This window comes from Colletotrichum siamense (assembly GCF_013390195.1).
Source record: "Colletotrichum siamense strain Cg363 chromosome Unknown KSG_Cg363_contig01, whole genome shotgun sequence".
Classification (NCBI taxonomy): domain Eukaryota; kingdom Fungi; phylum Ascomycota; class Sordariomycetes; order Glomerellales; family Glomerellaceae; genus Colletotrichum; species Colletotrichum siamense.
In genome coordinates, this window is record NW_023501014.1 from 2,011,261 (window position 1) to 2,023,208 (window position 11,948).

The 11,948-nt window shown below is 54.6% G+C and overlaps 1 protein-coding gene across 1 annotated transcript; it reads right to left on the reverse strand.

The window, feature by feature from the left end:
• Positions 1-6,295: 6,295 nt before the first annotated feature.
• ANK2 (Ankyrin-2) lies at positions 6,296-7,486 on the reverse strand (the record flags this gene model as incomplete). The annotated part of the gene is made up of 1 exon (XM_036632347.1): positions 6,296-7,486. One exon carries the CDS (start codon positions 7,484-7,486, stop codon positions 6,296-6,298), a length of 1,191 nt encoding a protein of 396 aa, XP_036502006.1.
• Between the last annotated feature and the right edge of the window lie 4,462 nt (positions 7,487-11,948).

Here is an 11,948-nt window from a genome sequence, read left to right on the forward strand (position 1 = left end):
GAGGGAAGGTGGAGGCCGGTGGAAGGAATCGAAGGGTTGCAACGCACAGAAGGAGGCTAGTTCGTCCGCGAGTGCAGGGCTAGACAGGTCAGACAGGCCAGACATGGGGTTTCTGACCAGGGGGGCGGCATGGAGAGTCCTTTTTACGGCGTGTGCTTTTCCAGTGAGTACCTGCTCCCCTTCTACGAATGGCCTACTAACTAGGTACAGAAACAGCGTGCGAGTACTTGTCCCGGCCGTCGTCATGAGAGCAAGCAGGAAGAGGGGCAGGAGGTTGGATACACTACCTACCTACGAATACAGATCTCTCCGCAGAGCTGGTGGCTGGTGGCATCGAAAGCTTACTTCTCGTCGACGTACTACGGTGAGTGCTGGCCATCTTGACATGGCAAGGCATGCGTGCCGCCAAGGCGCATACGTACATACAGCATACCTGCGAATACAAACATTGATCAGAATTACCTTCCGTTCCTCACCCGAGCGTTCGCCGGTCGGAACAGCACGCCGTACCAGCCAGGCCAGCTGCAAAGCCCAGGGCACTGGGGTGCCTGGCAGCAGCTCGGGGGAGAGGGGAGGGAGGGACCAGCACATCATCACCTTGGGTACGAATACTCATTGGCCAGCCAGCCGAGGGCGACAGCAAGGGACCGACTACACTAACAGTTAACCGATAGCGACTTCGTTGGAGAACCAGCACCGCATCAAAGGAAAGGTATCTATACCATTGTTGGAGTGTCAGACGACGTCGTTTCTGACTGACTTCAGCCCCAGGTGACTCAACTGTACCTGTCCTCCGGGAACTGCGACCTCTTCTTCCGCCCAGCTAAGACAGGCTACCTATGGACAAGAGTCCCAACGGGTCGCCCGCCATGTTATCTCCTCGTGGCCTGACCGACGGTGATCACGCCCTGTTGGAACAATGTTCTGCACGACACCGCCCGCGCCAGCGACGCATCATCCTCAAGCCCACGCCTACGCGGCCTGGCCAGCCAGCGGCTGAAGAGACCGAGAGACAAGCTTCCATCTATGTTCCATCCCCAACCAGCGCCATCTAGCTCCCGTCTTGTGCACACCTCAAGTCCGAGTGGAATCTCACACCGAGCGTCGAGGGACAAAAGACAACCTGCTGCTGATAGCTCCAGATGTACCGCTGGTGTGGTTCTCGCCCACCTTCCTGCTTACCAACACCCAGGCACGGAGCACTTACCAGCCTGACATGCGAGCACCCTGCCACCCTCTTTCTTCCTCCGCATTTTTACCCACTCAACGCAGTCACCACCGACCAGGTGTGCATCAGTCCCTGTCGGCTCGTCGAAACCCTGGCAGCGAGCGCCAGCAGCATCGTCTTTGGTCTCTGGAATCCATCCACCAGCACGCAGTACGTATCCCGCGCTGTTAGGACAGGTCCTACGCTGCCTATCTCCGGTCTACGCAAGTGGCCCCATCTGTGAGACGAGGGACCTCTCTCATCCGCACCTGCAATTGATACCGCGAAACTACTCCAGATGTCCGTCTCTGCGACCGACCACAACCGCAGGAAATACAGCGGCCCCGTCTTTCGGGTCGGCTACCATTCGCCGCCTCCGTCTCCGACACGACGGACCGTTCAAGCGCTACCTCTGACTGGCTGGGCAACACAGCTACAGTCCATCGTCCATGGATGTCTCTTGTGTCTCGCCTCGCCTCGCCTCGCCTAAGCTTGTCAAATCCCCTCCACACCCTCGCACTCACTCCCATCCATGCCGTGGCTCATGGGAGCCCGACACCAACATACCCTCTGCTACTTAGCCGGAAGGAAGCTTGCTCTTATTAACCCCATTCAACCTACTTCCATCCATTGACGCTGGCTGATCTGCGTCTATCACTGTCTTTTCTTTGACTTTTTACGTCAACGGGCAGGTCACGGCCATGACCCCTAAGGCCTGACTACAGACGACTGTCCACCCTTCACTCTTCGCTATGACCTCTCCTAGGACCAGCAGTCCTTTGCTGCGTACGGCACAGCAACCCGCCGAAGCACGAAGCACCTCCTACGCTACGTGGGGGCCAGAACCGGTCGGCAAGCCTACCATAAAGAGAATTATCGAAAACAAACGGCCCTGGATCAACTAGAGGGACGCCATCCCGGCCTGTCTCTGGGTCGTGGGGTCATACCTGGAACTCTGCTGAACTCACCATCCAAACCCCAAAACACCATCTATCAAGGATAACCGCGCTAATACGGCCATCGTTGTTGGTCAATCCGACTGCCATGCTGCTTCGACTTTATCTCTCGCCTTCCGACGTTGGCTTTTCACTTCGTACCCGCTGAATCTGCTACGCAGACACGCAGAGCGTAGAGTAAGGTGTCAGCTAGCCCTCTCCGTTGGAGCCAGCCCGCCCGCCTTGCACACGCCCGACTACTCAATCGGGCACGATGGCGTTCCCCTCACTCTTCTATTTGGTGGGAAAAAACACCCGGTGGCTTTCACAACCCGTAGCATGCACACTATCACCAACCGACAGGTCAAGCCTAACATTCTAGCTGCCGACGTCCACTCCGCACTTCTCTCCACACCCCGGACAAAAAAGCGAACGCCCTGAGTCGTTGGTGTTGCAGGCCCCGATGTGAACGACGATCGATGAGACAGACATCGTCCAGGACGGGCACTCTGCGACTGCCGCTCGACACAAAAAGCAGCCACTATGTGCTTGGCCAGCTAACCCCGATTTCACCGTTCTTTCGGTCGGGCTCCTATCCTTTTCTTTCCCCGTTACCCTTCGTGTGGGTTGCCGCCGCAGGCCGTGCGCCTGGCAACAGGGCATGGCATGGCCCGGAATGGCACGCAGTGGCTTCTCGTTCTCACAGACGGAGACCCCTCTCAATGTGCAGTATTTCAGGGTTGCGAGTTGCAAAGTCGACGCAACGTAACGCAACCAAACCCGCCTTACCTGAAGATAGCAGATTCACTGCAACAACCGACGGCCGGCTCACACCAATGAGCTTCAGTTATTCCAAAACCAAACCCCCATCCCGGGGTGGTCACAGGTCAGGCCAGCCCACACCATGACCCCAGGCCGTCCACTGGCTCTCCGCCCGGTTGGATCCCTTGGTGCGGTGCGGCCACCGCCAACGACATGTTGCATCGAGGTTGGCACGAAGAGACAAACTGCTCAACGCTACTGGTTCGATTTCGTCTCCAACTGCCCAAAGGCAACGCCGCTGTGACCCTCATCCACGCTGCTGGTCCCGAGCCCATTCGCTGAATTCACCTCCCGCACTTATTCGGCCCATCTTAAGGCATCCCTCCCGTCTTTTCCCATCTTTCGACACGCTGACTGCTTTTCACAACCCTCCAACAGTGGAGAGAGACGCCGTCGATCTGTTGATGCTCGCCTCCCCTTGTCCTAGCATGTCCCTCCCACCAGGCCTGGGGAACGCTATTGTTGCCGGCTAGCATCCATGCGGGGGATATCCGCTCGCGAGCGCTCTCACGTTGCGAGCCCATTGCATCCCTACCAATCATCAGTGCTCTCCTCGGTGCCTCTTGGTCGCATCCATGTCCGATCGAAACGGATTCTTCATGGCTTGTACCCAGTAACTCTGTGGCAGACCGTCAGCTCCTCAACAACTCCGCGGCCAGACAAGTATCATCCATGGCCAAGCAATTTTTTGACCAATGCCCCGCGTCATTCTTACCGTTGGCGGCGGACAAACAAGGCAGATTTTACCGCAGGAGTCAATAAGAATAGACAGCCTTCGGGAAACGAGGACCGAGGGACAAACAGCCACCTTCCTCCGCCGTTCGGGCTATTCTCAGTGTGCTTCGCTCATGGCGCACCTTGGCTCCAAGCCAAACCTCCATACCCGCTCGACCAGTGTGCCCCAATCCAGCGACCGACAGTGGGCGCACCGCCTGGACCACCCGCACTCCTTCAACACACAACCTGCAGCATGCCCACGCCCGCTGGTAGGTTGGCGCCCTCCACGCGCCTCCCTTGCCGGCCCGATTCCTACGAACTTCTGGAAGAAACGAACGTCATGCCATGCACCCTTCGGTGCAGTCTTCTCCACTGCCGCTCTTGAGACACTGTGCCATGACGAAATGCCTCCAGGCCGACTGTCCCCTCTGTCTTACAAACGTCCTTGGGATTGCCGAGTGAACTCAGACAGCCCTACACTTTGCCGTCGCGAAGGGAGCAGGCACCGGGTTCTGGAGGGTGCATCCTCTCGGGGGGGCAGAGGTATTGGCCGGTTTCCGTCCTTCCAGCACCGGGGACGCTGCCCTTAGTTCGGACGGATCTGTGGTGGAGGGTGGAGGGATGCCGCTCCGGCGTCGCCGGCAGTCGGAACCGCTCTACAATTGCGCACCCATTACTACTACTCTGCAGCAACCCGCAGTAGTTGAATGTCCGCCATCGAAGCTAATGCATTCCGGTGCATCGTGCGATGTTTCTGAATTTGACGTATCGGCAGGTGATTTTTTGTTTTACTGAATCGACCGATTTTTGTTTGCGGTTTTCCCCTCCATAACTGAGCAACATGGAACGCACTTGGCCTCGAATCTTAACTTTGCCGGTTCGAATGGGCCAGAAATAGTACAGGTACGATTCGGGGTAAGAAACAGTCGCTCATAAACCAGTGAGCGGTCAACTGGCAATGTTCCAGGAAGGATACAGCCCGATAAATGCGTTGCTAGTCTGCTCTAGGCTCAGCAAGCGATTCATGTCGCTGCATATGTCACCGGGAGTTTCTCGGGGTTGTTGATGGCTCAGATGGAGTTGTCAAAGTCTAGTGGATCCCGTGAAAGACTCCCCCACAGCCAACAACCAAGTTGTCTGACTGACCGACTTTCAACTCCATACGAGCCTCTTGATGCTTGCGATGTGGCAGGCTGTCCGGGCGTGTTTGCCTGTGTTGCTTCAAATATGAGACGAGCCAGGTTTTTTGAATTGTAAACCTACAGCCCCATAGACTTAGAGACGTAGTTCAAGCGCAACTAAACTGAGAATGGTGACCTAAAGACGAAATTCTGGCAATGCGATGAGTACAACCACGTACTTGCTTAGGATAGTTATTGGTTGTGATGCAGGAGATATTGTTGACAGAAGTGAGGGAGGTGCTCAAGACAGCCGGGCTGCCCGAGGAAGAGGAAAACGACAAAGACGACGGCGACAACTGCAATGATAGAGACGACCTAATCATATCACACTCAATCATAGAACAGTATTCATCGTGGGGTCAGGTAAGAAGAGGTATTTGAGAAGCAGCAGTACCGGGACAGAGGCAGCAAGACTTATCATAGATAGTGACAGAGATTACTATGAGAATTTCATACGATGAGGACTCTAGGCGCAAAGGATACTCTTCACATAGAGGAAAACATAGATAAGTGGAAATCCGTAATTTCAGCAGTTTGCTAGCTATATGCCTAAATTGTGCTGTGTACTGGCGCAAATCAGTTGTGACGTCTCGTGGAAGGAGCAACTGCGGTACTATAACGTCAAAGTCGCGACACAGGCCCGCTGGAGTAATTGCTCCTTCCCTCATAGTCAACCTCACCTTCCAGATTCCGCAACAATGGGTGCGACCACCGTCGCAAGATAGCCTAGCGGTGGATTGTGTGTCTGGTTTCGGCACAACTCGAGGGTTCGAGTTCTTAGGTGGCTCTACATATCTCCGGTGGCCGCCCATTGTTTTGTTTTTTCTTGTCTGTTTTTGTTATTCCGCATAACGGCAAGTTCTCGGCATATGTATATACAGATACTCTTCCTCTTTCCCTCTCATGTTAGGGTAATTTAGTATGAAGACCATGCTCGTTGGGACTACTGGCGTTGACCCTGTTCTAATGTCTGCGGTAAGGTAGTATTCTGACCTTCACCGTTGCAGTTTTGCGAAACCTACAACTTCACGATTATCCAATTAGCCCGCGTCTTTACTCGGAAATCCGCATTTGAAAACACTCAAGACTCAAGAGTAGACGATTAGTCGGTTGTCAAAAGTCGACATGCAAAGGTTGAACCTATGGACACGTATATTCAGGTCAGCCGTAGCTTTCGTCAGCACGTCTTTGAGACACCTATGGTGATGCCGACACTTATTTCACATAGTTGTGAGATTCGCAGCAATCCAAAGTTATAAATGATCGCCATCTTGCTTCATGGCACGACTTTCAATTAGTGGATAAATTAGATTCTGCGCGATCGTGGAGAGCAACTAGCCTATGGAAACCGATTTCAAACAAACTGCGTCTGCTATCTTCATACTTCAGAGATAACCTACCTGTTTACGGCAACAGGCTTATTGATGCAACGACTAGTACACCTGCTCCTCCACAAAGGCCTCGATGACCTCGGCAACCTTGCTATGCCCATGTGCCCTGGCAAGCTCTGCAGCCGTCCCGGCAACCTTGAACGGCACCCTGGCGATCTTTGTTCTGATATTCTTGTCGACGCTCAGCTGCAACAACCACTTTACCACCTCCATGTGGCCCTTTCCAGCCGCGTAGTGGAGCGCTGTGTAGTCCCCAGCTGCCCTTTTGTGCGGCCAATACCCACAACCGAGCAAGAAGCTGGCGCAGGAAATATGCCCGCCGTTACAGGCCCATATGAAGGCGTTGGTCTCTTGAGGTGTGTTGTAGAACTTCTGGGCGCCGCGGTCGAGCAGGAGGCGCATGATTGGCAACGAACCTCTCTGGGCGGCGAACATGAGGGGTGAGCCGGAATGTGCACTCTTACCATTGGCGTTTGCCCCGAGTTCGAGCAACAGGCGGGTCATTGGTAGATTGTTCGAGTTTATGCTGATTTGTAGTGGTGTACTCTTGTCGTTGGCCTTGGCGTTCATATCAGCAGACTTGGAATCGAGCAGCCTTACAAAGCCCGGTCGCTTCTCCTTGACGGCAAGATGAACTAGGGTCCTTCCTCTCTCGTCCGTCGGGATCGGGCTGGCCCCGTGATCTACCAAGGCTCGCATGATGTCTATGTCCACTGTGCCCTTCTTCCCGTCCTTCCCTAAAGGGTGCCAGGCTAGTTTTACCGGTGTTCGGCCTTTTGAGTCCGGCTGCGTCGGGTCAGCCCCTTTGCGAAGCAAGTAGCGGACGACGACGTTCGCCGAGTGCAGAACCGCGAGGTGCAATGCATTGAACCCGTCATCGTTCAGATCTTTCCAGCCGGCGCCCTGTAAGAGCAAAGCCATGGCTGTTTCTGTCTGTCCAGCCTTGAGAGCTGCATATAATGGTGTGTCCTGAACGTTATTTGCGATGTGCACGTCAGCGCCGAGGGCGAGAAGCCTCTCGAGGATTGACAAAAAGCCTTCGCGAGCGGCAATGTGGACTGCTCGGTCGCGATTCTCGAGAGCTACGTTGATAGGGCCCTTGCGTGCCAGCACCTCGTTCACAGTATTATAACTGTCGCTCTTGACGGCCTTCAACAGATCCTCAGCGTAGGACCGTGAATCTCGTTCTCCTGGCTTCTTATGATATGGTTTCAAGTCATCCTTGGGAGGCATAGGACTCGAAGATCGAGGTGGTTTCAAGATGCCCGTCACGTGTAGTGATTGCCGCCTAGTGTGGAGTTATAGTGAGTTGCGAATGACGGATTCGAGATCCTCTCTCGAAAATACTTACAAATTAAGCGCCATGACGACAGAGTTCATCATTTCTCTCTGGTTTCTGAGGCTCTGCATCGTGTCCTTGAAGAATCCTTCGTTGAAGACCCAGTATGCCCTAATGTATGTCTTTTGCCATACCTTGTCGCTTGCGTCAATGTTGACTCCTCTGAGCTTCTTCTCGAGTATCTGAAGCGTCGATTCGATATCCGTTGCTGTGTCTATAAAACTCCCTAGCAGCTCTACATCGGAGCTATTCGTATCCCGTTCCATGTTCGGGTTTTTCAGAATGAGCTCCTTTAAGGCCACGCAGAGCCGCTCCGTCCAATTGCGCTCGGCCCTGAGCTGTGTGACACCCTGCCCTGCATTGGCGTACTTCTCAATCAAGTCCTTCGTGATCTTGCAGAGTTCAATGGCTGAAGTGACTGTGCCTATGGCGTCCATGTTGGTGAGAGACGAGGAGCTGCAGCTTGGCTGGTCGCCGAGATGGGATTGGCATGGCGATGCGGTCGTTCCGGCGTTGATATATGGCGCTCTCTCCTTTCACCCCTCATTCTGCCTGCTGTATCGTGGCCAATGGAAGGTTGCATGTCCCAAGCTGACATGAGCGCGCCGGGGCGGCCATCAGAAATACGGGCTATGTGATCCCATTCGTTGGACTTGGCTGACGGGATAGCTTGAGTGGAACGTCACTCTCGGTGCTTACTCGACGCCTGTTGCTCGACGCCTCTTATTGCTGTAGCTGGTTCGCCATTGCTGGACAACCCAGCGAGCGGGGGAGTTAGCCGAATGAGAACGACCACACCGGGAAGTCAAGCTGGTGCTGAGTTCCATTGACGTGTGAAGAAACAGAAAGCTGGAAAGACATCGCACATAGTGTTGTTGGAGACATAGGATGCGAATGTCGAAATGTGGGATGCCTCATATGACGACATTGCTCTGGAGAAAAGAGGCGGTATCCCTGCTTTCCATCAAGGTTGATCATCAGACCTCTTTCCCGAGCGTAAAGTTCGCCAAGGATGGGAAGTGCGAACGCTCATGATGAGTTCGAGGGTAGAGCTTTCCATAGATTTCGAATCACCGCTTGCTTGCTGGCGTCGAGATAAGGTGGCAGCAGCAGCATCCTTCGCGAAGGTACTAGCTTGCGTCTGTTCTTGCGACAGTACCGAAGGGCTGGGCAAGACACGTTCGATGCGGGATGGTCTCCGGAACTGTATTTCATGGAATGTGCGTGGACTGCAGTACTTGAAGCTCCAGTATGTCTCTAATTCTGGTCACCCACGAAACTTGTTATTCGGCAGAAAAAAGTGCCGATCTCTCTGCGTGTGAGCTGGTTGGATATTACCCCGTACGCCTATGTACTACAGTCTAGTTGCACCGGATAAGGGCTGAAACGTAGAGGAGAGATATCTTCGCGGTAAACACTGGGGCTCTGTTGGAAATAAGTGCCGCGCTCCGCGGCGCACCCTTCTCATTAGGCGGCATATCCCTTTGAGGATGGAGTGTGGCTTAGGATGTGTGATGTCTGCTGACGTACTCCTCTGCAAGGGGCTCTCATTTGAGTCTTCTCTCTGCCCTACCCTGGCATGAGAAGCAGAATATAAGCCAGCAACCAGAGAGCACGCCAGCAACCAGAGGGCAGGCATTCATCTTGAATGCACCGCACCACTCTTCAGAATGGCCGCCACGCAACATGAGTTTACTTTAGAAGCACATCCAATAAAGGCACAGCTTCAGAGTTGTCTGGTGACTGTGCTTTGCTGCGGACGTCTGCTTCGGCTTATGGTGAGTAGAAGTGTCGTTGGAACATCATGCAACGCGTAGTTGAGTGCTGTGCTTCGTGTTGTGCGATGCCATAGAACCTTCCCCCTCCGGGCCGGGCCGTTTCTGAGTAAGGTCGCTGTCGCCGGTCCCGGCATGAACCAGCCCGAGGGCGGCACTCTCGGCGGCCGCGTATACTGGTAGGAGGGCGCTCAACTGGGACATTGACCAAGGCTTAAACGGGAGTGATTGCCAATAACCTTGTCACCAAGGCTGACTGAAGTGTCAAGAGAGTCTTCTCATACGTACAGTTACCAATCGCTCGCGCGCGCGGTGCCGCGGGGCGTAGTTGCGGAAGCTTTCGGCCTGGGGCTCGAGGTAGCCGAAGGCGCGGACGTCGGTCTGCTCATGGGTGGCGTCGACACGGCCGGCGGAGAAGGGGACGGTAAGCCACTCCATACCTTCAGCCTACAGGGCCGGTGCATCTGCTGAGACGGGAGCCTCGCACTACCTAACTTGCCTAAGGTACCTACCTACCTCCTGTCTGGTCTTGTAAGTCTCTTTCGCTTATATTCAGACACGGCTCGCGCTTCTCGGCCGGACGGACCAGGAGGGGAAGTCAGCCTGCCGGTACGACGAGGATCAGGGGCGACGCGGCACGTATAGACAGCAGAGGCGCTTCCTCTAGGCTAGCTGCCTTAAAAAGCTTACCTACCTACCAACAAGCTCCAGCGCTTGTGAGCCGGCGCGTTCTTCTATCTCAAATCCCCAGATTCCAGAACATCATGGCTCGCTATGTGGCCAAGACAATATTTTGGGACTGAAGACAGCACAAGAACGCTTTTTGCAGGGGCAGAGGAGTCAAGGCAGGACTGGAAACAATTCAGCGGGGTTCTTGGCGGTGGTGGTGATGATGAGGATGATGATGGGGGCAAGGGTGAGGGTGAGGATGGAAGAAGTCGCTGTCGTCGCCGGCGTGGATGAACGGACCGGCGGCGGGTCCTGCAGGGCCCGGCGAGAAGATGCTCGCCGATGCGGAGGAGGATGAGAAGCTTCTGCCTTCAAGCAATGAGAAGGTGGAGTCCCCGAAGGCAAAGGCCAGCTTCGCTGCAGAGTTTATCATCATACCCCTCGTCAGCTGAGCCTACGACACTGACCGCAGTCTCGTCCTTGGGTCTTGGCCGACGACCAGCCACTGGGAGTGCGATGGGAAGATTTGGTAGTGTCGTCGGTAAGTTCCAGAACTCTGACATCATTTGACTTTGGTTTCTGTGTGTGTTCTTGTTTTCCTTTTCTTGGCTTCTTGATGTGGGAAAGTTGGAGGACTTCTTGCTAGAGGTCAGCCGCTAGATGAAGAATCACCCTAACGAGATGGTGACTTTACGGTTGACGAATCCGACTTCCATCCGCGGGAGAGACTTTGCCGCAGCCTTCCACGCGTACCCCTAACCGGCCAACACCGACACAATGGCTCGCATCCGCCGATAGAGTGAAGCGATGAAGCCTCGTAGGCTAGGATAGCTTCGGTCGCACAGCGATGATGGTGCTGAGACCTTCGCTTTTTGTGATTGGTTCTGGTGCTGATCGCAGAAAGACGGCAACTTCAGCCTCACCATCCAGCGGGCTAATCAGTGAACTCATGGCCACTGAGCTTGATCCTAAGGAAGGAAAGTGCAATTCGTCTAGGAACAGGCATCCTGTGTCTGGGTTATCCGGCCTCGCCGCCGCTTTGTGTCACCTACAATCTCTGGGCCCGGAGAGCTTATGTCTTCCACGAAGGCTTTCTCTTCTCCGAAAAGGGTGCAATGCCCTTTCTCGAATCAGCAACCCTGGCATGCAAGGCCATGACTCTGCCCGCCCAGCTCGCTGCATCCTCGTACCCGAATTGGACCCACGGTAGCTCCTAAATATTTACAGATTCACTCACCCGAGGGCCACTCTCAGGATCTATATCCATAATCAAACAAGCAAGACGCCATAGCTCTCTTCCAGCACATCACCATCCCGTGGCCCCGGAACGCCGCGCACACCCACAACCCGTCCTCGCCAGGCACCCGCCCGACGAAGGGGAAACCGTCGGAGGTGAAGCCCATGGTGCCCGTCCACTCGGCGCGCGCCCTGCCCTCGGTGGCTCTAGCAAGCGGCCTGTCAGGTTCAGGTGTGGGCTCCTTTTCTTCCTCTTCCTCCTCAGAGTCATCCTCCTCCTTGACCATCAGTCAATTGAGGCGACTGTCGACGGAACGGGTAAGAGCAAACGGTCGTCACTTGAGACGAGCTGCATGTTGCCTGCATGATGCATGCGAGCTTGGGGGCATAATACGGGTGACATATCGGACGCGGCTCCCGTCCAGGTGTTGTGGTATGTTAGTCGCGCAGTGTAACCAACTCCTTGCAGCGGAGGCGATCGTGGCTATCTCAAAAAAGCAATGTGACTAGCTTAATAGGGGCTGACTACAAAGTTTTTAGACAATTTGTTGATGATGTTATATGTCTCGTATTGTGTTTGGTGCCTTCCCGTTGGATAACGTCCCTTGGTCAGCAAGGTTAGTCTCAGTGAGTGACATCAACCAAGACATCTGCAAGCAAAAGCACGCCAGCCCGA